Below are 26086 nucleotides of genomic sequence, written 5' to 3' on the forward strand. Positions count from 1 at the left end.
CCATTTTAAGATTTTTTTTTTGGTTTTGTTATACTTTGGTTCTTGTTATTTACTTGGTTTCAGAACTACTTTCTAACGGTTTGCTTTTGATTTCTCAGGGTAGCTTCGAGCTAGGGGCTTTACTAACTCTTACACTTAGCAGCACTACTTCACGCAGAAGTCGTACACCAATAAGATCGGTTTGGCAGAGAATAATACGTGTTTAAGGTTACTTCATCGAGAAGTTCAATTCAATTTGGTACGAGGTGTTCAATTTGAGGCGTTTGGAGAGACATTTTTGCTGAACTCTTCTTTTTAGGCGAACGCACTTAAGAAAGCATACCCTTCAAGCTATAGACACAGCAGTGCTTATGGAATGATCAACAATTTGAACGACAGATTGGAACTCAAGGGATAAGGATAGACGAATCAGTCAGTTTTGAATCCGCTCGACAACAACTGGGAAGAATTTATTTTACTTTCTCTGTAATAAATAGTCATTTACATGTTGGTGGCTCCAAAGAGGATCGAACTCATAATCCTCGTATGTACGTCTAGTGTTCAAGGTGTTAAATCCGTTTTGAATCATAGAAGGACTTTAAAACTCGACTCTGGTTAAAACACCAAAGAATTCGTTTTTGATTTTAAATTTGTAGGCCTTTCTCCAATGCTTTGTAGAAATTATTTTTATATCAATAGAATGCAATTTTTCTTTGCATTTTTTACACAATACATCCTAACATTTTTTTAGGGAATTCTATCAAACTTGATCGAGATTTTTTATAGGAATTATCCTGCGGTATAAGCTAAAATCTTTTATAAAGTAATTTCTTGAAAAAAACATCAACACTGAGGTATTCGAAAAAAAACTCAGAATGCTTAGTATGTGATATCGTTTAGCTCAATCAGACATGTTCGAATTCATTTCTTAATACATATCTGTAAATCTTACGGCATGATTCTTTAGAGAAGTTACTTCACCAACTTCTTCAACGATTTCTCTGACATTCCGGCCTTGGACAAATTTGTAGTGGTATTCAGATTGAAGTTTTACTAGAAACACAGCTTCTTTTTAGACAAATGACTTAACAGATTCGTGAAACATACCTAATGAACGATGGACACAGCCGTGTTTATGGAATTAACAACAATTTGATCCTTTTTTATTGGCTCATATAATTAAGCGAAGATTTACTTTTATACGTGTTTATTCAGTTTAATCACAGGAAATGACAGAACTACTCTCGTTTTTGTGTGCATGGAAGTAATTAGGTTTTTTTTTATATATCTTTATTAGAGAGACTTTCAGCCCTTGGCTGGTTCGTCTCTAAAGAAATTAGTTTTTTTTGTCATTGCGGTACGAAAATTATGTATCTTCTCGACAACAGTCAAAAAGATTTTTCTTCCACTTTCTCTATCCTATAAGGAAGTATGAGAAGCAGGAGGAGTTATTGGGATCATGAAACCCCTTTGGTGGCTGCAAAAAGGAACATGAGGATCATGATTAGGGACAATGGAAATTCGCGATTTCGCGGAAGCCGCGAAATCCGCGAAATTGGGCAGTGGTCGCGAAATTCAAGAAATCCCGCGAAATGACGCGAAATCCGACAAAATTTAGAAAATAACCTCAAAATTCCATCAATTTTAAATTTTTAGACATTAATAAGCTGATAAATTTTAAGCTTCATAAAATAATTTGCGATTCCGGATACGGTAAAATAAAAATTTAATGCATTTTACATCTACTTCTTTTCTGATTTTTCATAAAATTTGTTACTTTTGTGTAAATTTATGATTACGCCTCGCAAAATCTAAATGAATCATTCTTTACGCATGCAAAATTGGTGTTTTCTTCAACGATACAACCAAAAATATGGTGCCGCGAAATTCGCAATATTGGCCTGCGAAATTTAAGAAATTTTGCCGCGAATTTCCATTGTCCCTAATCATGATCTTGGTCTGCTTTAAAATAATCCTTTTCTAATTTCGCAGTCATTTTTGCCAAAGTTCTTGTTGAAATATTCTTTTTCATCAACAGATTACCCAGGCTTTTTTTTTTCCTAAAATTTATCATTGAACAGCTTCTGAAATTCCCCTATTTTTTTTTCTTAAAATGTATGGCTAGTTTCCACCTCGTTAAGTACTGTGCAAAATAAAAGGCCCAGTAATCGTCAAGTGATGATTCCACTTTCGAAATTTCTTCAGAAAAAAGTGTAACACCAGTAACGCTTAATTGCAAATCAAATGGAGCTGTAGGTTTTCAGCGGTACTTCACAACGGAAGTTGTGTTTTGCTTGTCTACAATTGGGAAGATTTTTTTTTTCGCTTTCTCTATCTTACATTTTGGTGGCTCCAAAGAGGAGCATGAGGCTTATGACATTCGTGTGCCTTCTATTTCATGTCTTCAATCCGCCAGAAATAATTCATATTCATAAATTATTTCATTCAATTCATATTACATAAATTATTTCAACAAATGGACAAACTTGTCAAGATCTGCATAAGGAATTAATACAGCATTTTTCCTTCTCAGCTTCTTTAAATTCCGTTTATTACTTTCTACAAGTTCCTCCAGCAATTCCACATAATTTGTTTGCTATTCCTGGCAGAAATTCCGCGAATGGAATTACCTATCGAGACAATCGAAACTATTAAAGGTGTCTTACAGTGTCACGATAAAAACCGAGACGATAACCAAAAACTTGTTTTTTACCCATTCATTTGAACAAGCTGATCAACAAAACTTCAAGCTCGTAAAGCTTCAGCAGGTTTAATCTAAATTTTGGCTTTAGCTTTTATGAACCCAAACCAACTGGATCAGTGATTGAAAGTATGGGTTTGCATCTTGATTGATATATTTTTTATATAAATGAGAGCCACCCTTTAATAAACTAAACGAAGGAAGTTTTCCACTAAACACATGGCTTGTATTAAAGCAAGCGGGGATACTCAACCCCATTTAGGAAAGCATCAACCAACCAGTAAACAACCAGATGGTGTCTTCGGATATTCAAGAGGAGGAGGTTGTGGTAGGTCTTAAAATATATGAATTTTGAGTCTACTTGATGATAATCAAGAATCAAATATTTCGCCTCTTTTAACTTACATGTTGGTGGCTCCAGTGAGGAGTATGAGGCTGGTGTTCTATGACTTAAATCAGTCTAGAGAGATGGCACTTAGAGTTTCTGCTAAAAAAAATTTCTAATTTGGAAGGCCTGCATTAGGAACTGATATAACATTTTTTCCTGTCAGTGATTTAGACGTAAAGCTCTCTGAAACTTTTGACTTTTATTTTTTTTTAACCAGTATTTTCTACAAACTCTAGTTTATTACTTCTAGAAATTCCATCACCAATTTCATCCCAGTATTTCTCTAGTAAGAAGTTGGGCAAACAATTACCTACCAAGATACCAAACACGATTATGGTTGGTAGCTTACACTGCCACCTAATGGGAAAAATCAAGAAAACAATCAAAACTTGTTGTTTGTTCACACATTTAATAAAAATTTTGGTTGTAGCTCTTATGAGCCCACAACCACTAAACCGATGAGTATGACTGTGGGTTGACAAACCAGAAGAAGAGAAGGAAGATTTCCACTAGCCACAAGTTTGCGTTTTCATAGGCTGGGATACTTAACTCTATTCAGATAAGGATTGACCTATCAAGGGACAACCAGAGAATGTTTTCTTCTATTAAATCTCTTCGAGAGTACTCTAAAGTGCTTTACTGGTTTTTGTATTGATAGTTTTTAAAGATTGAGACCTCTGAGTATACTTAACGACATTTGATTGAAAAAAAAACATGTCGCTTCTTCTAAGTTGAACACATCCTCACATTTTTGGCTCCATAGAGGATAAAATTCACTACTCTCGTTGACCTAATCAAACAGTAGTACATGGGTTCTGGGTCTACTTTCGTGAATTGAGAAATAAAATCCCTCGCTTCCTATATGTTGAGAACTCTCTCACATTGTAGTGGCTCCAGAGAGGATAAAACTCACGACCCTCATTAGTTTGGTGATCTAATTTGGCATTGAGAAGGAATTTCTAAAGTTTTCTAAAAGTCTAGCCTAAATTATTGATGAGAATCTCTTCGTAAATAATTCCTCGATCAATTCCCACGCACTGAACAGTTTACTCTTAAAGGCTGCAAATTGTTGTAAAAGTTCATAATTCAGGTATCAGAAAGCCGGCTCCTCCATTCGGATCAATTTCACATTTTTTTTTTTCAAATTGTGACATGATTTTTTTCTAAAAGTAATAGTTGTGTTCGAAATTTCTGTGGTTTGTAAAGTGCATCTCGTATCAAAAATATTCCACGGATTCCATTTGATTTTGAAAAAGTTTTACTAGAGAATTTAGTTCAGATCTCTCCGATATTTCTTTGTTAAAACGAGTTGATATTTCCTTGTTAGATAGAGTTCTTCTTTTTTGGGAGTCTTTTAATATCAGGAGGTTACACTACAGACAAACAGACATATTACTTAGAATAAATTTGTATCAAAAGCATCGTTTGGTATCTCACTAGCACCCTCTATAATGCTTAATCTGAAGCATTCATTTGCAGGTGTTGTTTCCCTTTGCTCGATGTAACATGAGTCATTTTATGTAAACATTCATCGGTGTCGCGTTCATTTCTTCCCAAAATTGAGAGTTGATGTAGGCACAGCAGCGCCACCATGGCACATGCGAGTACAGTCTGAACCACACTTCGTTTTCAAAATGACCGTTAAATCGTGCGATGCGATGATTGCGACTTGAGAACTATGTCTGTTTGTCTGTGGTAACACCAAAGCCAGCGAAAAAAAAATGCGAAATGCATACAAAAGTTTTCATATAGAACCATCGCTCAGTATACACTTCCATAAACTAGCTAGCAGAAGACGCTATTGTGAACAAATAAATTTTAAGAGAAACTATGCACGTGCTTCTACTCTTGAGAATTTTATCTAGCGTAGTCAGTTTAATTTTCAATTATATTAAGTCTGTTTATTTAAGGTACGAAACGGGTTCATGTTAGAGTTTTGTTCATACTCTCATGTGTTTAAACTAGGGAAAGTGAAGAAAGTGTTTAACACCTTCAGTGACATCACGCTCCAGCTGTATACTACAATCGTGCAATTTTAATGGTACACAGTACACGACACGACTGCTCCCGGGTTGAAAGAATTTCCTTCATTTTTTCCAAAGGAATACATTCTCACGTTTTGGTGGCTCCAAAGAGGATCGAACAAATAAAACATCGTGAGTTTAGAGTTCTTGTTGAACGCTTTTCCGTAAAACTATTCTTGGTTTTCTGAATATCTTCGACCAGTCTTGAAAATCTTCCACTTGACTAGTATCTTTTATTATTTCGATAGTAATTTCGCGAAAAATCATTCAATAGCCTTTGGGCACTACAATACTCCCTCACATTTTGGTGGCTCCAAAGAGGATCGAATCCAAGAACATTATGAGTTTAGAGTTCTTATTGAAAACTTTCTCAAAAAACTATTCATGAATATCTCCAGTTCTTAAACTTATCCACAGAACTCTGAGCATTGCCTTTAGTTTCACCAAAATAGATTGAAATTTGGCAGGAAAGTTATCTCTAACTCTTGTCGAAACTTGCTTCTTCAGTTATTTCAATATAAATGCTGCAAAAGTCATTCAAGAATTGTAGTCGATAGATTCCTGATGGATTTCAATACTTCCTCACAATATGGTGGCTCCAAAGAGGATCGAATTCATGAACATCGTGAGTTTAGTATTCTTGTTGAACACTAGCTCACAAAACTATTCCGGAATTTCTAAATCTTTCAAATCAGTCCCAAACTGTTCCAATGCTCTCTAAAGATCACCTTTAGAGTTGCACCAAAAATTTATCAAAATTTACCTGGCATATTTTCTTTCATTCTTTTGGAAACTCCTTCCTTTAGTTATTTTGATAGAAATTCCGTGAACAGAACAGTCATTCAGGGATAATAATATTTGTTAGATTTCTCACATTTTGGTGGCTCCAAAGAGGATTGAACTCATGAACATCGTGGATTTAGTGTTCTTGTCGAACACTTTCTTACAAAACTATTCAGAAATGTCTGAATCTCTTGAATTACCGTCGTGCGGGGCTACTTTTGAAATGCGGGGCTACTTTGGACACTTTTGAACATGGATTTTTTGAATTCAAAATATGGCTCAAATCAGTTTGGTGTCTTAGGGACTATTATGAAGCAATAGTTTTCCCTTCATTTGGTTGAAATTATTTTTCAAACAGACCGTTTATTGCTTGTCAGGACGCGAAAAAACATCGAATAAACCAAAACAATATATATAACGTATCAGAACATTTGGTCTGTAAGCATTGTTTCTACAGTTCATAAATTTCAAATAGTTGATCAATTCATTCAAAATGTATCAACGTAGCATATACAATCGAATATTTGTATCGTTATACGTTATAAATGACCGTTTGACCCAAATAAAGGATTGATGGTCCCTTTTTTCAGGCTATCTAAATAGCAATATCACGCTGCTCATAATACCAAAGATAGCACAGAACCATCTTAAAACGCATATTTTTATTGAAATTATGTATGATACAGTATGCTACAGTATTGGTAAAGCCTGTATCCGCAATAATCGGGACACAGAAGTACGGCTGTAGCTCTGTAATGAATCGGTAAAATTGGCTAAATCATTGTTCGAGAACTCTTTGGTGTATGTTTATTATGTGTGCCAAATTTCATAAAAGTCGATGCATTACTTTTAACTGTGGATGAAAAACAAACAGACGTGGTTTTAAGCATTTTGTACAATCATGACCAATTTTCATTCGCATGGTAGATGGTTCTTTTACGCCACAGTTCAAAGTTCTGTGATGATAATAATAAAATTTCGTTAGCAGCTATGATACTTATAGAGACACTTTCTTGCAAAATTTCATCAACTTTGATCATTTGGTTTGAAAGTTACTGGTGTTGATAAGGGTGAGTGTTAGTGAAAAATATTCGTGTTTTTCATGTGTGATGTTTGCCTATTCATAACTTTTGAATTTCTCTGCCAATTTTCATGAAATTTTTACAGAAGATAGTTGATTACGTGTATATTATGCCTGCAAAATTTGATTATTATTGATATAGTACTTTCAATAGTATAATCGAAACAATAAAGGGTGCTGACTGATTGCTGTCTGAGAGGCTAAAATCACGTCAGTTCCAATACATGTTTCGACTATAAAATTGTTGATAGTGCATCAATTTTTTTGAAATTTTGCCTATGCAACAAATGTAGATTGAGAGGTTTGTGTTCAAAATTTCAGCCATTTTCTTCGCCAAATTCAAAAGTTACAGCGCTGGCAAGCAAAACTAGGGTCTGTACAAAATTCAATGGCGCACATTCTACTCTTTCATCGCTACAAAAAAAAGTACTACAACGATCCATATGAAATTTTGCAGGTGAAATGAACACATCTCAAGATGTTATGGAGCCAAATTTGAGCAATTTTAATGTATCTAATGCAGAGTTACAGGTGTATTTCTGTGTCCCGATTATTGCGGATACAGGCTTTACAACGTAGTTTTCTAAATAAACCTGGAGTTTGAAATGCAGTTTTGTTATAGATAAAAATGTCCAAAGTAGCCCCCATCCGGTTCTATATGAGATGTGTCTGATTGGTGTATGAACAACTTTTTTGTTTATTGATGGATTAAGCTCAAATTTTGCATACATCCTACATACATACTCACGATTATTGTGTATAAAAATTGCGGAAATTCATTCACTAGTCTGGGAGTTATAATGTCATAAAGTTGAAGAACCATGAAAAAGTGTATAAAGAAGCCCCGCACGACGGTAGTCTAAACTTTTCCGAATATATTTTAGAGTTGCACCAAACATATATCATATAGGGTAATTTTCCAATTGTTGCACGGCTAAAAATTCGCCAATTGTTGCACATCTCATAAGAATAACATGGAGTGTGCAACAATAGGCGAGTTTTTAACCGTGCAACAATTGGAAAATTACCCTATCGGGCATGTATCCTCTAATTCTTGTCGAAACTCTCTTCAGGAATAGTCCTTGGTAGATTCTTTTGGACATTGCGTTACACCTCCACAATTTGGTGGCTCCAAAGTTTCCTTCGATTCTTGTTAAAATTACCTTGAATTGTACTTTTAGAAACTCCTTCAACAGTCACACAGGAATAGTTCTTGATCGATTGCAATCTCTGTTGACATTAGATTTCTTCTGAGCTTCTGTGAAATATTCATTGAATTAGCAAAACAATAACGAATTGTTGTGATTGAGATAGCCGACGATCAGAAATACCTCAATTTGAACACCTCGTACGTCAAATACCTCAAAACCCTTTTCTTATGAATCCACTCTAAAAATCCCCACTGATTGCGAGCACTATAGTTTTCTAACTCACCATTATGTATATTGGCCATTGCTATCATACCACTCAAGGTAAAGTCATCTCTGCCCAGCAAAAGTGCGATAAAGCCGCCGTTGACACCGCAGCAGTTATTTCCGAAAGTGTGGTTTCAGTAGATAACAGTTGTATTACCCAAACTCAAGCCGGAGATTCAGAAATCAAACCGCAAGAAACTCAAGCGACCATGGTCTCCGACGTCGAAGGTACTGACGACGGTGCGGAACCACTCTCGGAACCAAAATTGGCCCTATCTACTTCCGGTGGCGATGGTGACGATTCGCAAGGTCTGATCGACCTTGAAGCTGTCAATTGTGAAACACTGTTGGATGACGACCACCAGGCACCTTTCTGTTCCGAAATGGACATTTTAGTACCGATCAAAATCACCGATACCACCGGCACTTCTACTAACGACCCTAATTTCTGCGACCTGACTGCTGACGGTGATGGGATCAGTTCCGAGCAAGTGGTGACGGTCATTCAGAATAACTCGGCAAACGAGAGCAACTCCACTGATGATAGTATGTAGAACTGTAATCTCTTCATAATTTTACCACCTTCTATTTTCCTTCCTGTATTTGGACCTCTCGCTCTCGTTGGCTGCAATACCTCAACATTCAACAGTTGTTCCATGGATACCCTATAACTGCAAGAGCAACTTCTTCGCTAATGTGGCACACTGTTCTGATACTGCACCAATCAATACTAACCATCTCACCAGTGCGTGTTACTAACCCCAAAAGTTTTTCGTGTGTCTCTTCCTCTTTGCTGGTTACTAACTATCCGATTGTTTTTAGTATTTTATTTTCTGTTTACTGTTGTGTGCTTGTTTGATTTTGGTTGGTTCAACATGTTTATTGCTTTTCCTAGTTTTAAGTCGCTTTGCTTCATTTCATGACGATTAACATTGCTTTGCTGCCTTTGGGCATTTTTTTTTTCATTTTTTGGAACAATATCAGACATTTTGCGTGTTTTTTTTTGCATGGTAGTTTACAATCAATTTGCAGTGGTGCATTCATTTATCATCTGTAGAAACTTGAATAAACTTATTAATATTATCTATAAGATAACTAACTCTTATCAACGTTTTATCACGGTCTCGAAATAGTCTACAAGTATCAAGCGTCACCCACTAAACGCTCTTAAAACTAATATTGTTACTTAAGTAAGCTTGTGCCTAAAACTGCCAGTAAATGATAGAGAAGTTAATGAAAACCTTCCTCTTGGATATCCCCATAATGTCGATAACTCTTCGCCTATTTGCAGAATGTTTATCTCCCGTAACGTTCAAGTAGAATTCACTAACAATCCTCTAAAAGTTTTTGAATGGTTCGACTTTAAAAACCGCCATAGCTATAAATAAAAAAACCCAGTGAGAATGCCTGACGATAAACAACGCTCTCTTAGATTTGTTAGCAGTTTGACAATCGATCACGAAAGTTAACATTCTTGAATGTGCTGTTTGCAGAGAACTACCTAGTGCAAAACACGGACCAGGTAACATGTGTGGAACCAAGTGAACCACCGGCGGCGGAAGACGGACGGTTGCCGAGTGCAGCGGACTGCCGAACGGAAACGGAAAGCAACACCATCGTGGACGAAACGGAAGATGGGTAAGTGTGTCAATCGATTCGTTCCAAGTTGAAACTTTAAGGTAAAACATCGGAAAATCATATTTCGATATTTCATACAAATTTTAGAGGCACAAATCTGATGAGCGAAACCCTGAATCACACTGTATTTGATTATTCTGGCTTTGCTTTGCTTATTTACAAAAAGAGGCAGATAATCCAAATCAAGCGTATTTGTTTAGGAATTTTTAAAATTAGTGCTATGTTTTCAGAGTAAAGGTTCAAGTCGGCCATTATTTCAGCCATATTTGTACATGGCTATCTGATGTACATGTACTATCTGATGTTTCACCTTAAATGTACCTTCTCTTGATAATCTACTGCTTCAACCAACATTAGTTTTGATTTGCAGTTACCCATTATACACAGTAGGGGGATTCACTAAACAGATTAAATTTCTGCGTAAGCCATGATTTTCTGCTTATTTGAAATGTTTCAAGATTTTGCGAATGAAATAATCAAAGATTGCCTTGGTGATCACGACGTTTAATCAGTTTAATCAGTTTACACTGTTTAGTGAATCCCCTTAGTAGTTCAATGAAAATCGAAATTTGAGTGTACTAAATCGTGAGGCCAGAAACACAGGGAAACAACATTCCGTTTCACAATAAATCCAAACATTGTCACGGCTACAGCCTAACAGGCCAGGCCGTTTGACAGGACATTTCTACCACATGGCGACCGTAACAAAATTCCCACCTACAATCTTCGAAAATAAGTTGATAATGTTCTAGTCCATGCTTGCTTATTCCAAGCTTCAGCTACCACACTATCCGTGGTCTATCTATCTGCGGCGAAATAGTTTTACTTCTGCGCTTGTCTCCCCAAAGTTATTTCTATTGCACTATTGTTCTGGGTGCTAGTCAAAAGCATTTCACTCTGTGGTCCTCTGCCACTCGGACATTCTTCAGGAGTAATTGATTCATCTGCGACATTTTTCACATGTTTTTGTGAAGTAAAGTTGCAGTACAATCATTTTAAAGTTCTCCCAAAGTATTTCTTTGGAGGTCGACTGGAAAGTTCTGTCACAGTTTCTTCTGAAGTTCTCCGATAAGTTCTGTAAAGAGTTATTTCAGATATTGTTTTCACATGTCCACCAGTACGCCAGTGGCCAATGGCCTAATTCTTGGTTGAACTTTCCTAGGCATGGTGGCCTGAGCGTTTCCCTGAACTGCCATAATTGTCCCATACTAATAGCGGTTCCCACAACGTTGGACAATTGTGAATAGCACGGCAGTGAATACGTCGAAGTATACAATCAGGGTGTCTACTCATAAGACTTCTTAAAGTCTACGAGTGTAGCAATAACTTCTTTCATTATACAAAGCAACGATTTGTAATCTATCATGTCCAGTAAGTCTTCTAAAAGGTTAATGGATAATATCAGATCAGTCGGGATATCCTAGGTCATCCAAGCTGTTCTTGAGTTTTGATCCTAAATTCTACGGGTGTAACGGTAACGTCTTTTATTATACAAAGCTACGATTTGTAATCTATCATATCCAGTAAATCTTCTCAAATGTTAATAGATAATATCAGATCAGTCATGATATCCTCGGTCATCCAAACAGTTCTTGTGTTCATATCCTAAAGTCTACGGGTGTAACGTTAGCTTCTTTCATTATACAAAGTTATGATTTGTAATCTATCGTGTCCAGTAAGTCCTCTGAAAAATAAATAGATAATATCAGATCAGTCGGGATATCCTAGGTCATCCAAACTGTTCTTGAGTTTAGGTCCTACAGTCTGCGGGTGTAACGATAACTTCTTCCAATAAAAGCTACGATTTGTAATCATCATGCCCAGTAAGTCTTCTGAAAGGTTAATAGACAATATCAGGTTAGTCGGGGTATCCTAGGTCATCCAAACTGTTCTTGAATTTAGAATTCAGATCCTAAGGTCTGAGGGTGTAACGGTAACTTCTTTTATTATACAAAGCTATGATTTGTAATCTATCATATCCAGTAAGTATTCTGAATAGTTAATAGACAGTATCAGATCAGTCGGGATATACCAGGTCATCCAAACTGTTCTTGAGTTTAGATCCTAAAGTCTACGGGTGTCACGGTAACTTCTTTCATTAAAAGCTACGATTTGTAATCTATCATGTCCAGTGATTTCCTCTAAAAGTTACAGTGGTTGTTTTTTTTTTCAACTGAGCTTCATAACAGTAAGGAAGCCAGCCCATAATATCCCAAAAATATATAACAACGCTTATTGTTCCTCTAACTACTTTGATAAGTACAGTGGATTATGTAACACGAATTAACGTAGTGGCAAAAGCTATTATTACAAGTGTAGACCTCAAGCTATGGTCTCCGGAGTAGTGTTATTGATCTGGAATATCTCAAAACTATCTTGAAATGACTCATGATAGGCCAGGGGAATTGCAGATTATAGTTTAAAGTTGCTATTATTTATGGTGAAAACACATAAAGTTTTTCTTGTAGATTTGAAGGACTTCATTATAGAATAGTTGGGACGAACCTAGAAGTCCCAAAGGTTTGTAATAAAAAAGTAGAGTTGAGATTGGTCCAGTAACCACGGATATACATGCAACGTCACTCAATATAGCAGATATGGCTATTGTTACGAGTGTAGACCTGAAGTCCTGAACTCCATGGTAGTTTGGCTGACCTGAAATATCCCTGTAGTGTTGCTAAATGTCATTTGAAATTTCAAGAGCTTCGCGGATCCCAGCAGATTATGCAATACTATTATTTATGGCGAAAACACATTAAGTTATTCTTGTAGATTTGAAAGACTTCATTATAGAACAGTTAGGACGAACCTGGACATTCAGGTTCTTTTATATGCTAGTAGACTTCAGATTGGTTCAGTAACCACGGATAAATATGCAACGTTACTCAGCACAGCAGATATGGCTATTGTTACGAGTGTAGACCTCAAGTCTTGAATTCCAAGGTAGTTTGGCTGATCTGGAATATTCCTATAGTGTCTATAAATGACATTCATTAGTTCAAGAGCTTCACGGATCCCAGTAGGTTATGCAATGCTATTATTTGTGGCGAAAATACTCATAATTATTCTTGTAGATTTGAAGGACTTCACTATAGGACAGTTTGGAACACCTAGAACATCCCAGAATATAAAACACCTTTTGATATTCTTGACGAAGGCTCAATGAATACATATAAATGTAACCCACAACACATCCAAGTTCAGGTTTTAGAACAACTGGTATGTCAATTATTTCGTTTTTACGAATTTCATGTTGTTCAGGATGTTCTAGATTATCAATGAAGTCCCAAATACAAATATTTCCATTTTTTCCTGATAGAAGAATCAATTTGCAGCAACTTTGCCGAAGACAGTAATCTGTTTTATCGAATAGGTGAATTTATACAGCCGTTTCTATGTTGGGGTCAAATATGACCCCTCCGGCTTCACAGGGTTAAATAAAATTCCCTGAGGATTCCCGTTTTACCCAGTAGTAGACACCCCGGAAGTCTGCATAGCTGCTGAAAAAAAAATCCAGTTTACCTTTAGATTTACCTTGTCTACCGCAAAGTCCTCGTTAGATGATGACACAATCTCCTGGACCGGGTATCTATCCGTCTTTTATAATGCTACCATTTTGGACCCATCAGTGACCCAGGGACCGTTTCCGGCTAGTACGCGTTATGGATTCGCTTTGTGGGCAAAATCCATATCCCACCTCAGCGACTGCTTGACGCAGTGGCAGATGCTAGGCTGTATTACAATGATTCTGTTTCTTTTTTTTTAATGAGGCAGCCTGCCAACAGACACCAACATGGCTTTGGCCGTAGGGAACGGGCCCATTGTCGTATTACGTAACGCGGGAACAGTGTTTCCCCGATCTTTTGCAGCATTTCGGGGGGTTCGACAAGCCTCTCGTCTTGACCATGACTACTATGTAACATCGCTCCAAAGATTCATGTTAGCTGACTGGCAGAGACTATCAATGCAATACATATTTGCTCCGCCCTACACTCATCGGTACGAGTTCTTAGCATCCTTCTCCTAGATTTTAGGCAGTATACGTGGAGCCCTTCGATTTCCGGGCACCACAAGTACAGGGATAGACAAAATGATTTTCACTTTGCAAAAAATGTTCAACTAGCTGTAACTTTTCGAAAAGTGCATCGAATATTCTCAAATTTTTACTGTAAGTTCTTCAACTAGTTGTGTATCAGTGGACAAAATTTGGAAAAGATCGGACAATTCTTCACGAAGTTATAATGATTTTTGAAAAAGATAAAATTATCCGATAGCCAACTTTGAGTTGTTATACCTCCGGATTCAATGAACCGATTGCAATGAAATTTTGACCATTCATGACTTATATATATATTATAATGAACTCTGGAAAACATTTGACTTAACTTGAAATTTTTAACAAGCGAAAAAGTTATAGCGATTTAATTTTTTTCATGATTTTTTACTAAATTGGTCTATTTTTATTATGCATCCCATTACTTTTTCAATTTATTGGCGGCTATGTTGTTACTTTCCTTCAAAACGCATTTATATATAAGTCAATTAGAGGGAAACTAAATGAACTATAATTTGCATCTTGAATTTTGAAACGATGTTGATGTTTTGGATAATTTGGTGTATTATTATAAAAATAATCTAATCGTTATAATTTTCTTCTGTGTTAAGAATATTAAGTTAAGTCAATGGGTTTTCATAGCTCATTATATAAGTCATTAATGGTCAAAATTTCATTACATTTGGTTAATTGAATCCGGAGATATAACAGCTCAAAGTTGGCTATCGGATAATTTTACCATTTTCAAAAATCTTTATAACTTCGTGAAGAATTGTCCGATCTTTTCCAAATTTTGTCCACTGATACACAACTAGTTGAAGAAACAGTAAAAATTTGAGAATATTTGATGCACTTTTCGAATAGTTACAGCTAATTAAACATTTTTTGAAAAGTGAAAATTTTGCCTGTCCCGATCATTTTGTCTATCCCCTGTATGCTGGTGTGTCCCCGTTCCTGGGGAAAGATTTTCTTGACATTCTGGCGTCACACGCGTGACAGAGGTTTCCGAATAGATTGTCACCAGACAGGTTGTCGGTGTTACATGGTGTTACCCTCCATGAGCAATTGCTCCACGAATGCTGTCAGCCGCAAAGTTAGCCATCCGCCATGACTATCGATGACTCTCGGATGTGGCTGCCTTACTTCATCCTCGACCCTGTACCGAACCACCAGATGGCAATGTGTGTACCTATCGTCAACCCTCCAGTCTGAGTTAGGGTATGGTATCTTTTGGACCCGGAGTCCAAAAGGTCATGCACTTCAATGAAGGACTCTGCACTGTTCATACTGTAGATATTTCTGTCGCCTGTGTTCGTGACATCAACGTTCAGCCTAGCTCTACATTCGAGTAGAGTCCAACCTCTTGAGTTGGTCCAGCGATTGCCCCATTCTAACCACGGGGCTCTATCCCGATAAAGCGATTGATAGCGAATCTAGCATGAACGAGAACTGGTTCTTTGGACCTTTGGTGGGAGACATAGCAACTGCAGTAGTACACCCCGTTAGTACTCGCTACACGCACAAAAATCCGTTCCGATATACGTGCACTCCCAATCACGGCAACGGGAACAAACGGGAACTGTGCATAGCAACGATAACAACAATAAGAAATGTACACCTTGAACTAGATTTCACGTTTTCTAGAACGCCCATATTGACAGCTGGAACTAGTTCCAGTCTTAGATAATTATCTAAGTTCCAGTTCACGGTGTATATATTTGCTTGTTCTCATATTTGCGTTGTTCACGTTTATCAGAACGGTTTTCTGAGCGTGTATTGTGCCGCTAGCTTACAATTCAGTAACAAATTTTGAAAACGACGTATAATCAATGGTGTAGCATTGATTATACGTCGTTTTCAAAATTTGTTACTGAAGATAGGTATCTGTGGATTCTCACTAACAACAGAAATTAGGTATTAGTCTTAGCGGCTATCTAATTTCTGTTGTTAGTGAGAATCCACAGATACCTATCTAAGATAGGTTTTTGAAAACGACGTATAATCAATGGTGTAGCATTGATTATACGTCGTTTTCAAAATTTGTTACTGAAGATAGGTATCTGTGGATTCTCACTAACAACAGAAATTAGGTATTAGTCTTAGCGGCTATCTAATTTCTGTTGTTAGTGAGAATCCACAGATACCTATCTAAGATAGGTATCTAAGATAGGTATCTGTGGATTCTCACTAACAACAGAAATTAGATAGCCGCTAAGACTAATACCTAATTTCTGTTGTTAGTGAGAATCCACAGATACCTATCTTCAGTAACAAATTTTGAAAACGACGTATAATCAATGCTACACCATTGATTATACGTCGTTTTCAAAATTTGTTACTGAATTGTAAGCTAGCGGCACAATACACGCTCAGAAAACCGTTCTGATAAACGTGAACAACGCAAATATGAGAACAAGCAAATATATACACCGTGAACTGGAACTTAGATAATTATCTAAGACTGGAACTAGTTCCAGCTGTCAATATGGGCGTTCTAGAAAACGTGAAATCTAGTTCAAGGTGTACATTTCTTATTGTTGTTATCGTTGCTATGCACAGTTCCCGTTTGTTCCCGTTGCCGTGATTGGGAGTGCACGTATATCGGAACGGATTTTTGTGCGTGTAGCGAGTACTAACGGGGTGTACTACTGCAGTTGCTATGTCTCCCACCAAAGGTCCAAAGAACCAGTTCTCGTTCATGCTAGATTCGCTATCAAACGCTTTATCGGGATAGAGCCCCGTGGTTAGAATGGGGCAATCGCTGGACCAACTCAAGAGGTTGGACTCTACTCGAATGTAGAGCTAGGCTGAACGTTGATGTCGCGAACACAGGCGACAGAAATATCTACAGTATGAACAGTGCAGAGTCCTTCATTGAAGTGCATGACCTTTTGGACTCCGGGTCCAAAAGATACCATACCCTAACTCAGACTGGAGGGTTGACGATAGGTACACACATTGCCATCTGGTGGTTCGGTACAGGGTTGAGGATGAAGTAAGGCAGCCACATCCGAGAGTCATCGATAGTCATGGCGGATGGCTAACTTTGCGGCTGACAGCATTCGTGGAGCAATTGCTCATGGAGGGTAACACCATGTAACACCGACAACCTGTCTGGTGACAATCTATTCGGAAACCTCTGTCACGCGTGTGACGCCAGAATGTCAAGAAAATCTTTCCCCAGGAACGGGGACACACCAGCATACAGGGGATAGACAAAATGATCGGGACAGGCAAAATTTTCACTTTTCAAAAAATGTTTAATTAGCTGTAACTATTCGAAAAGTGCATCAAATATTCTCAAATTTTTACTGTTTCTTCAACTAGTTGTGTATCAGTGGACAAAATTTGGAAAAGATCGGACAATTCTTCACGAAGTTATAAAGATTTTTGAAAATGGTAAAATTATCCGATAGCCAACTTTGAGCTGTTATATCTCCGGATTCAATTAACCAAATGTAATGAAATTTTGACCATTAATGACTTATATAATGAGCTATGAAAACCCATTGACTTAACTTAATATTCTTAACACAGAAGAAAATTATAACGATTAGATTATTTTTATAATAATACACCAAATTATCCAAAACATCAACATCGTTTCAAAATTCAAGATGCAAATTATAGTTCATTTAGTTTCCCTCTAATTGACTTATATATAAATGCGTTTTGAAGGAAAGTAACAACATAGCCGCCAATAAATTGAAAAAGTAATGGGATGCATAATAAAAATAGACCAATTTAGTAAAAAATCATGAAAAAAATTAAATCGCTATAACTTTTTCGCTTGTTAAAAATTTCAAGTTAAGTCAAATGTTTTCCAGAGTTCATTATAATATATATATATAAGTCATGAATGGTCAAAATTTCATTGCAATCGGTTCATTGAATCCGGAGGTATAACAACTCAAAGTTGGCTATCGGATAATTTTATCTTTTTCAAAAATCATTATAACTTCGTGAAGAATTGTCCGATCTTTTCCAAATTTTGTCCACTGATACACAACTAGTTGAAGAACTTACAGTAAAAATTTGAGAATATTCGATGCACTTTTCGAAAAGTTACAGCTAGTTGAACATTTTTTGCAAAGTGAAAATCATTTTGTCTATCCCTGTACTTGTGGTGCCCGGAAATCGAAGGGCTCCACGTATACTGCCTAAAATCTAGGAGAAGGATGCTAAGAACTCGTACCGATGAGTGTAGGGCGGAGCAAATATGTATTGCATTGATAGTCTCTGCCAGTCAGCTAACATGAATCTTTGGAGCGATGTTACATAGTAGTCATGGTCAAGACGAGAGGCTTGTCGAACCCCCCGAAATGCTGCAAAAGATCGGGGAAACACTGTTCCCGCGTTACGTAATACGACAATGGGCCCGTTCCCTACGGCCAAAGCCATGTTGGTGTCTGTTGGCAGGTTGCCTCATTAAAAAAAAAGAAACAGAATCATTGTAATACAGCCTAGCATCTGCCACTGCGTCAAGCAGTCGCTGAGGTGGGATATGGATTTTGCCCACAAAGCGAATCCATAACGCGTACTAGCCGGAAACGGTCCCTGGGTCACTGATGGGTCCAAAATGGTAGCATTATAAAAGACGGATAGATACCCGGTCCAGGAGATTGTGTCATCATCTAACGAGGACTTTGCGGTAGACAAGGTAAATCTAAAGGTAAACTGGATTTTTTTTTCAGCAGCTATGCAGACTTCCGGGGTGTCTACTACTGGGTAAAACGGGAATCCTCAGGGAATTTTATTTAACCCTGTGAAGCCGGAGGGGTCATATTTGACCCCAACATAGAAACGGCTGTATAAATTCACCTATTCGATAAAACAGATTACTGTCTTCGGCAAAGTTGCTGCAAATTGATTCTTCTATCAGGAAAAAATGGAAATATTTGTATTTGGGACTTCATTGATAATCTAGAACATCCTGAACAACATGAAATTCGTAAAAACGAAATAATTGACATACCAGTTGTTCTAAAACCTGAACTTGGATGTGTTGTGGGTTACATTTATATGTATTCATTGAGCCTTCGTCAAGAATATCAAAAGGTGTTTTATATTCTGGGATGTTCTAGGTGTTCCAAACTGTCCTATAGTGAAGTCCTTCAAATCTACAAGAATAATTATGAGTATTTTCGCCACAAATAATAGCATTGCATAACCTACTGGGATCCGTGAAGCTCTTGAACTAATGAATGTCATTTATAGACACTATAGGAATATTCCAGATCAGCCAAACTACCTTGGAATTCAAGACTTGAGGTCTACACTCGTAACAATAGCCATATCTGCTGTGCTGAGTAACGTTGCATATTTATCCGTGGTTACTGAACCAATCTGAAGTCTACTAGCATATAAAAGAACCTGAATGTCCAGGTTCGTCCTAACTGTTCTATAATGAAGTCTTTCAAATCTACAAGAATAACTTAATGTGTTTTCGCCATAAATAATAGTATTGCATAATCTGCTGGGATCCGCGAAGCTCTTGAAATTTCAAATGACATTTAGCAACACTACAGGGATATTTCAGGTCAGCCAAACTACCATGGAGTTCAGGACTTCAGGTCTACACTCGTAACAATAGCCATATCTGCTATATTGAGTGACGTTGCATGTATATCCGTGGTTACTGGACCAATCTCAACTCTACTTTTTTATTACAAACCTTTGGGACTTCTAGGTTCGTCCCAACTATTCTATAATGAAGTCCTTCAAATCTACAAGAAAAACTTTATGTGTTTTCACCATAAATAATAGCAACTTTAAACTATAATCTGCAATTCCCCTGGCCTATCATGAGTCATTTCAAGATAGTTTTGAGATATTCCAGATCAATAACACTACTCCGGAGACCATAGCTTGAGGTCTACACTTGTAATAATAGCTTTTGCCACTACGTTAATTCGTGTTACATAATCCACTGTACTTATCAAAGTAGTTAGAGGAACAATAAGCGTTGTTATATATTTTTGGGATATTATGGGCTGGCTTCCTTACTGTTATGAAGCTCAGTTGAAAAAAAAAACAACCACTGTAACTTTTAGAGGAAATCACTGGACATGATAGATTACAAATCGTAGCTTTTAATGAAAGAAGTTACCGTGACACCCGTAGACTTTAGGATCTAAACTCAAGAACAGTTTGGATGACCTGGTATATCCCGACTGATCTGATACTGTCTATTAACTATTCAGAATACTTACTGGATATGATAGATTACAAATCATAGCTTTGTATAATAAAAGAAGTTACCGTTACACCCTCAGACCTTAGGATCTGAATTCTAAATTCAAGAACAGTTTGGATGACCTAGGATACCCCGACTAACCTGATATTGTCTATTAACCTTTCAGAAGACTTACTGGGCATGATGATTACAAATCGTAGCTTTTATTGGAAGAAGTTATCGTTACACCCGCAGACTGTAGGACCTAAACTCAAGAACAGTTTGGATGACCTAGGATATCCCGACTGATCTGATATTATCTATTTATTTTTCAGAGGACTTACTGGACACGATAGATTACAAATCATAACTTTGTATAATGAAAGAAGCTACCGTTACATCCGTAGACTTTAGGATATGAACACAAGAACTGTTTGGATGACCGAGGATATCATGACTGATCTGATATTATCTATTAACATTTGAGAAGATTTACTGGATATGATAGATTACAAATCGTAGCTTTGTATAATAACAGACGTTACAAATTTTGAAAACGACGTATAATCAATGGTGTAGCATTGATTATACGTCGTTTTCAAAATTTGTTACTGAAGATAGGTATCTGTGGATTCTCACTAACAACAGAAATTAGGTAGCCGCTAAGACTAATACCTAATTTCTGTTGTTAGTGAGAATCCACAGATACCTATCTTCAAGCAAGCGATATCTGTACTGACTGTCACAGCTCCAATTGGGCGACCTCACAGTGATCTGGGTTCAGCTGAGTGATCTGAACTATGGACGTATGTTTGTTCTTTTACGTGGGTATTTAGGTCCACCCGAAGCATGGTCTCTATTCGCCGTACAAATCAGGTATTTCGATGCCAAGTTGGTGCGGAGAGTGTGATCTTCATCTCCGCAATTCCTGCAGATATTGCTCCTATCGGAGCCTCTACTCTCACACGACTTCTGGCCTTGCTTGAAACACCTTTCCCGCAAGCAGATTGATGCATTTGGTACATTGATCTCGTACTGCTGTTTAAGGGCGGTTGCGAACTCCTTGGCGTCAATTATCTCACATACAGGGGATAGACAAAATGATCGGGACAGGCAAAATTTTCACTTTTCAAAAAATGTTCAATTAGCTGTAACTTTTCGAAAAGTGCATCAAATATTTTCAAATTTTTACTGTAAGTTCCTCAACTAGTTGTGTATCAGTGGACAAAATTTGGAAAAGATCGGACAATTCTTCACGAAGTTTTAAAGGTTTTTGAAAAAGGTAAAATTATCCGATAGCCAACTTTGAGCTGTTATATCTCCGGATTCAATGAACCGAATGCAATGAAACTTTGTCCATTTATGACTTAGATAATGAGCTATGAAAAACCGTTGACTTCACTTATAATTCTTAACACGGGAGAAAGTTATAACGATAAGATTATTTTTCTAAAAAAAACACCAAATTATCCAAAACATCAACATCGTTTCAAAATTCAAGTTGCAAATTATAGTTCATCTAGTTTCCCTCTAATTGACTTATATATAAATGCGTTTTGAAGGAAAGTAACAACATACCCGCCAATAAATTGAAAAAGTAATGGGATGCATATTAAAAATAGACCAATTTAGTAAAAAATCGTGAAAAAAATAAAATCGCTGTAACTTTTTCGCTTAATAAAAATTTCAAGTTAAGTTAAATGTTTTCCAGAGTTCATTATATAAGTCATGAATGGTCAAAATTTCATTGCAATCGGTTCATTGAATCCGGAGATATAACAGCTCAAAGTTGGCTATCGGATAATTTTATCTTTTTCAAAAATCTTTATAACTTCGTGAAGAATTGTCCGATCTTTTCCAAATTTTGTCCACTGATACACAACTAGTTGAAGAACTTACAGTAAAAATTTGAGAATATTTGATGCACTTTTCGAAAAGTTACTGCTAGTTGAACATTTTTTGGAAAGTGAAAATTTTGCCTGTCCCGATCATTTTGTCTATCCCCTGTAGGTTTTTACACTGGAGAGTCGTCTCTGTCATCAGGGCTCTAGCCTCTACCTCCTCGCCCAGGACCTCTTGGACTAGCACCAAATAGGTCATACCTTCCTGCGCCGTCTTCTTCTTCAGAGCTGTAAGGGTTCATTCAAATTGGTCGTATACCGTCTTGGCCAGAGTCAACGATTTGCGGAATTTCAGCAGACCCTGCTTAAGGTCCTTGATGATATTGTTCTGCCCTCTGGTGTACCCGATAAGCTCAGCTTATCAAGTTACGCAGTGACTACCATCATCTTAGGTAGCGGTTCAGAACCCGCGTGAGTTCTGTGCCACTCATTTGCACTTCCTCTGCAGGTGCTATTTTGCTACATGCTCCTCCTGGCTGGTCGCTGGGGGTAGTAATCCTACATAATAGAGATATGCGGAGGCGGCCATTGTGAGCCAATCGTGCAGAGAGAACTGTCAAAGTGTGAGCCAAATGAACATGTTTATCGTTTGTAAGAATGTGTCGTTTGAACGGTATTGTAATAAGAACTATTTTTTTTGTTTTCAATATCGAAACGCTGATGGTACATGTGCATTTAGTAAAAAAGATAATATTTTATTAATTCTGCTTTCAAAAGTTTATGCTCATGAAGAAACTTTTGTAGCTGCTCTTCTCGACAAAACTTTCATTGCTGCTGCTTGATTCACTTCTGCCAATATGATTAGAGCTAGTCTTGGCAATGCATTTCAGATTTCTCCGATTGCGCTGCTATTTTTTCATAATTTGGAAAAAAAGGTCGACCATAATTAGCAAACGGTAAACGGTAAAGCAACTTGCACCACAACAAAGTCACGCATAAAGTTTAAACATCTAGCTTTGTGGCAAGTATTGGAAGCTGTTGTAAATAAAACAAACAGCGTTGTCGAATCGATAAATGTAACTTTCGCTTATCTCTATGTAGAGGATTTCTAGCTGGGGGATACTCCCTCAAAAGTCGCTTCCCTCTCTGCCAATGTAGTATGTAGTCGTCAGCAGTGATGCCACATACACAGATTTATCTTCAATAACACAGCTTTTTTTCATATTTTTCCTACAGATATCTGTGATCACAGATCGCCGATTTTTTTTAATAATAATGATTTTTAATATACATAGGAATTAAATAAATCTTGGAATCGATATGCCAATTTTAAGAAATATGAATGAATAAAAAAAAAAATGAAAACTTAACAGAAGTGTGAAATGTCGATGGAGTTTTAAAAAAGTTCTTTCCAAGATCTTTAGCAAATTGAATGGAATATAATTGGAGCAAGAGCATAAGTGCATTCTTGGTTTCATCTTGAAAGAATTTCTTGCTAAATTCTCGATAGATTCCCCGAAAAAAATCTCTCCGAATTTCTAAGAAGATCCTTGATCTAATTAAGAGTGAATTCCTTACGAGTTCCTTAGTATTCTTTATTTTTTACCGAGACATGAGAAGATCCTCGATGACTTTCTGAGGATATAGGTAAATTGTCAAAAACCTCCTAGAATATTCAACATATTTTATACTGCCGAACTTTTGCCGAATATTTGAGATTTCTCAAGGTTTTACGCGACACTCCCGAGGAAGTCCTGGAGAAATTTCTCAGGAACTCTCGAAGAAATTCCCGAGGAGCTCCTGGAGGAATTCCCGTTGAACTTCTGGAGCAATTCCGAGAATTCTCAAAGAACCCCTGGAGAAATTCGTTGGAAAATTCCCCTGGAACTCCTGCAGAAGTTCTCGGAGAACTCCTGAATTAATTTCCTGGGAACTTCTGATAAATCTGCCAGGGATCTCCAGGAAAAAAAAAACCAGAGGAACTCCTGGAGGAATTTCCGAGGAACTTCTGGAGCAATTCCCGAGAAACTTCTGGAGGAATGTCGTAGAACTCCTGTAGAAATTCCCGAGGAACTCCTGGAGGAATTCCTGTAGAACTGTTGCACATATACCCGAAGAACTCTTAGTGGTATTTACAAGAAATTCCAGGAGGAATTGTTTAGGAGCTTCTGATTGATGTTCCGAGGAACTCCTGGAGGAATTCCCGAGGACCTACTGGAGAAATTTTTCAGAAACTCCTACAGGATTTCTAGAGAACTTCTACTGGATTTCCTGAGAAAATCATGGAGGAGTTCCCGAAGAACTTTTGGGCGAAAACCTAGGGAATACCTGGACAGATTTCCGAGAAACTCCTTCCGGGTTTTTCGTGGAACTCCTTGAGGAATTCCAAGAACTCCTGGAGGAATACCCGATGAACTCCTGGAGAATTTATCAAGCAACTGCTGGGGAAATTACCGAGGACGTCCTGCTTGAACTCTCGGAGAACTCCTGGAGGAATTTCCGAGGAACTTCTGGAGGAATTCCCGGCGAACTGCTGGAGGAATTCCCTGGTAACTCTGAAAGAATTTTCATGGCTTAGTGGAAGTATTCCCGGGAAACTCCTTGAGAAATGTCTAGGGAAATTCTGGAAGAATTCTCAGGGAAATCCTGGAAGGATGCATGCACAATTGCTGGAAGACTTCTTGGGGAATCCTGGATGATTTTTGATGAATTCCTGAAGTTGATTTTGTGGAAATCCTGGAGAGAATTCCAGGGGATGAATTCTTGGAAAACTTCTTAAGGAACACTGAATATTTGAAGGATAGAGGATTTCAGGTGCATTTTGATTTAAACGGATGTAGATTTTCCACCTTATAACGTTTTTTCATCCTCCTTCTCCTGCAGCACCGTGCGGACGACGGTGATCACCACGACCACCACCACCATCAATGCCACCTCGGACGACCTGCCGGAGGATCTGCAGAGGCAATTGCTAGAGCAAATGCAACTCGCCGCAGCCAACTCCTCCGACAGCAACAACGGATCGAACACCGTGGTGACGACGGTGACCACCACCAGCAGCGAAGACGCCGACGAACCCGGTTCGCCGAACCATTCGACAACGACGACAACCACCAAGACGACGACCAACACGATCACCCTCACCTCGACGGATGTCGACTTCCCGGAGGACGAACTGCTGCAGAAGATCACCACCACGACGCAGCTGCTGCAGCAGTCCAACACGCCGGAAGTGGTCAAGGAAACGCGAACCGTCACCGTGACGGAGGTGGTCGATGGTAAACCGGACGCCAAACCCTCGATCAACACGATCGTCGACGAGTTCATGAACGAGGAGCGTCGGAATTAAGGCGAAGGCGGAGAGTTTGGGGTAAGTCTTGTATAGATTTAGGGTGCGTTTGAGGACGTTTCGAGCGTCACCAGCTCTGTAAAAAGTTTCTGATAAGTGAAGCGTAAAAAATATTGTTTCGATAGTTTATTGTGGCCAAAAACCGTTGCGCAGAAAGGTCGAGGTCGAGATCAGACGATCGACGACGATCAGCAATCGATCGTATTTGTTTTAACTCTTATGCTAGGTTATTCCGTTGAAGGTTTCATAACTTTTAATTGTGTATTTAGCGTGTTTTAATTGTGCGTTGGAATGTGCTTTTTCTGACATCAGATCTACTAAGTTTGTTAGTAGAAGTATTAGCTAAGTCTCAGTGATGATCGTCGGTCACCGTAGTGCGGGACAAATTGTACATGAAAGGTGAATAAATTGAAAATTTTAAACTCGAAGTGGAAGAAATGTGATGAAACTCTGCGTTATGTTTTCGATTTTTGATGTGGAAAGTGGCAAGTTGATTCAAGTTATAAAGCATACACACTGGAATCATGGTATAAGTTCATGAAAACATAAGTAAACTGCATGAATCCTGTATCTGTCATTCGTAATACCAATTTCTAATGGTTAACAGTGGTAAACTAGGCTATTACCTACAAATAAAAATGCTTATCAGTTTTGACTA

General features: G+C 37.7%; 1 protein-coding gene across 8 annotated transcripts in view; it reads left to right on the forward strand.

Moving 5' to 3' along the window:
• The window catches only part of LOC109417689 (ankyrin-3), a 591898-nt gene extending 565812 nt beyond the window's left edge, over positions 1-26086 (forward strand). For 6 of the 8 annotated variants that reach the window (XM_062850448.1, XM_062850447.1, XM_062850453.1 and 3 more), the window contains 3 exons: positions 8429-8917; positions 9865-10009; positions 24963-26086. In XM_062850448.1, coding sequence (XP_062706432.1) covers positions 8429-8917; positions 9865-10009; positions 24963-25428 — 1100 coding nt within the window. In that variant the 3' untranslated portion in view covers positions 25429-26086. The remainder of the gene's footprint in view (positions 1-8428; positions 8918-9864; positions 10010-24962) is intronic. The other 2 variants (XM_062850452.1, XM_062850454.1) reach the window with 1 other exon arrangement.

This window comes from Aedes albopictus, chromosome 2 (genome assembly GCF_035046485.1).
Source record: "Aedes albopictus strain Foshan chromosome 2, AalbF5, whole genome shotgun sequence".
In the NCBI taxonomy this organism is placed as follows: Eukaryota; Metazoa; Arthropoda; class Insecta; order Diptera; family Culicidae; genus Aedes; species Aedes albopictus.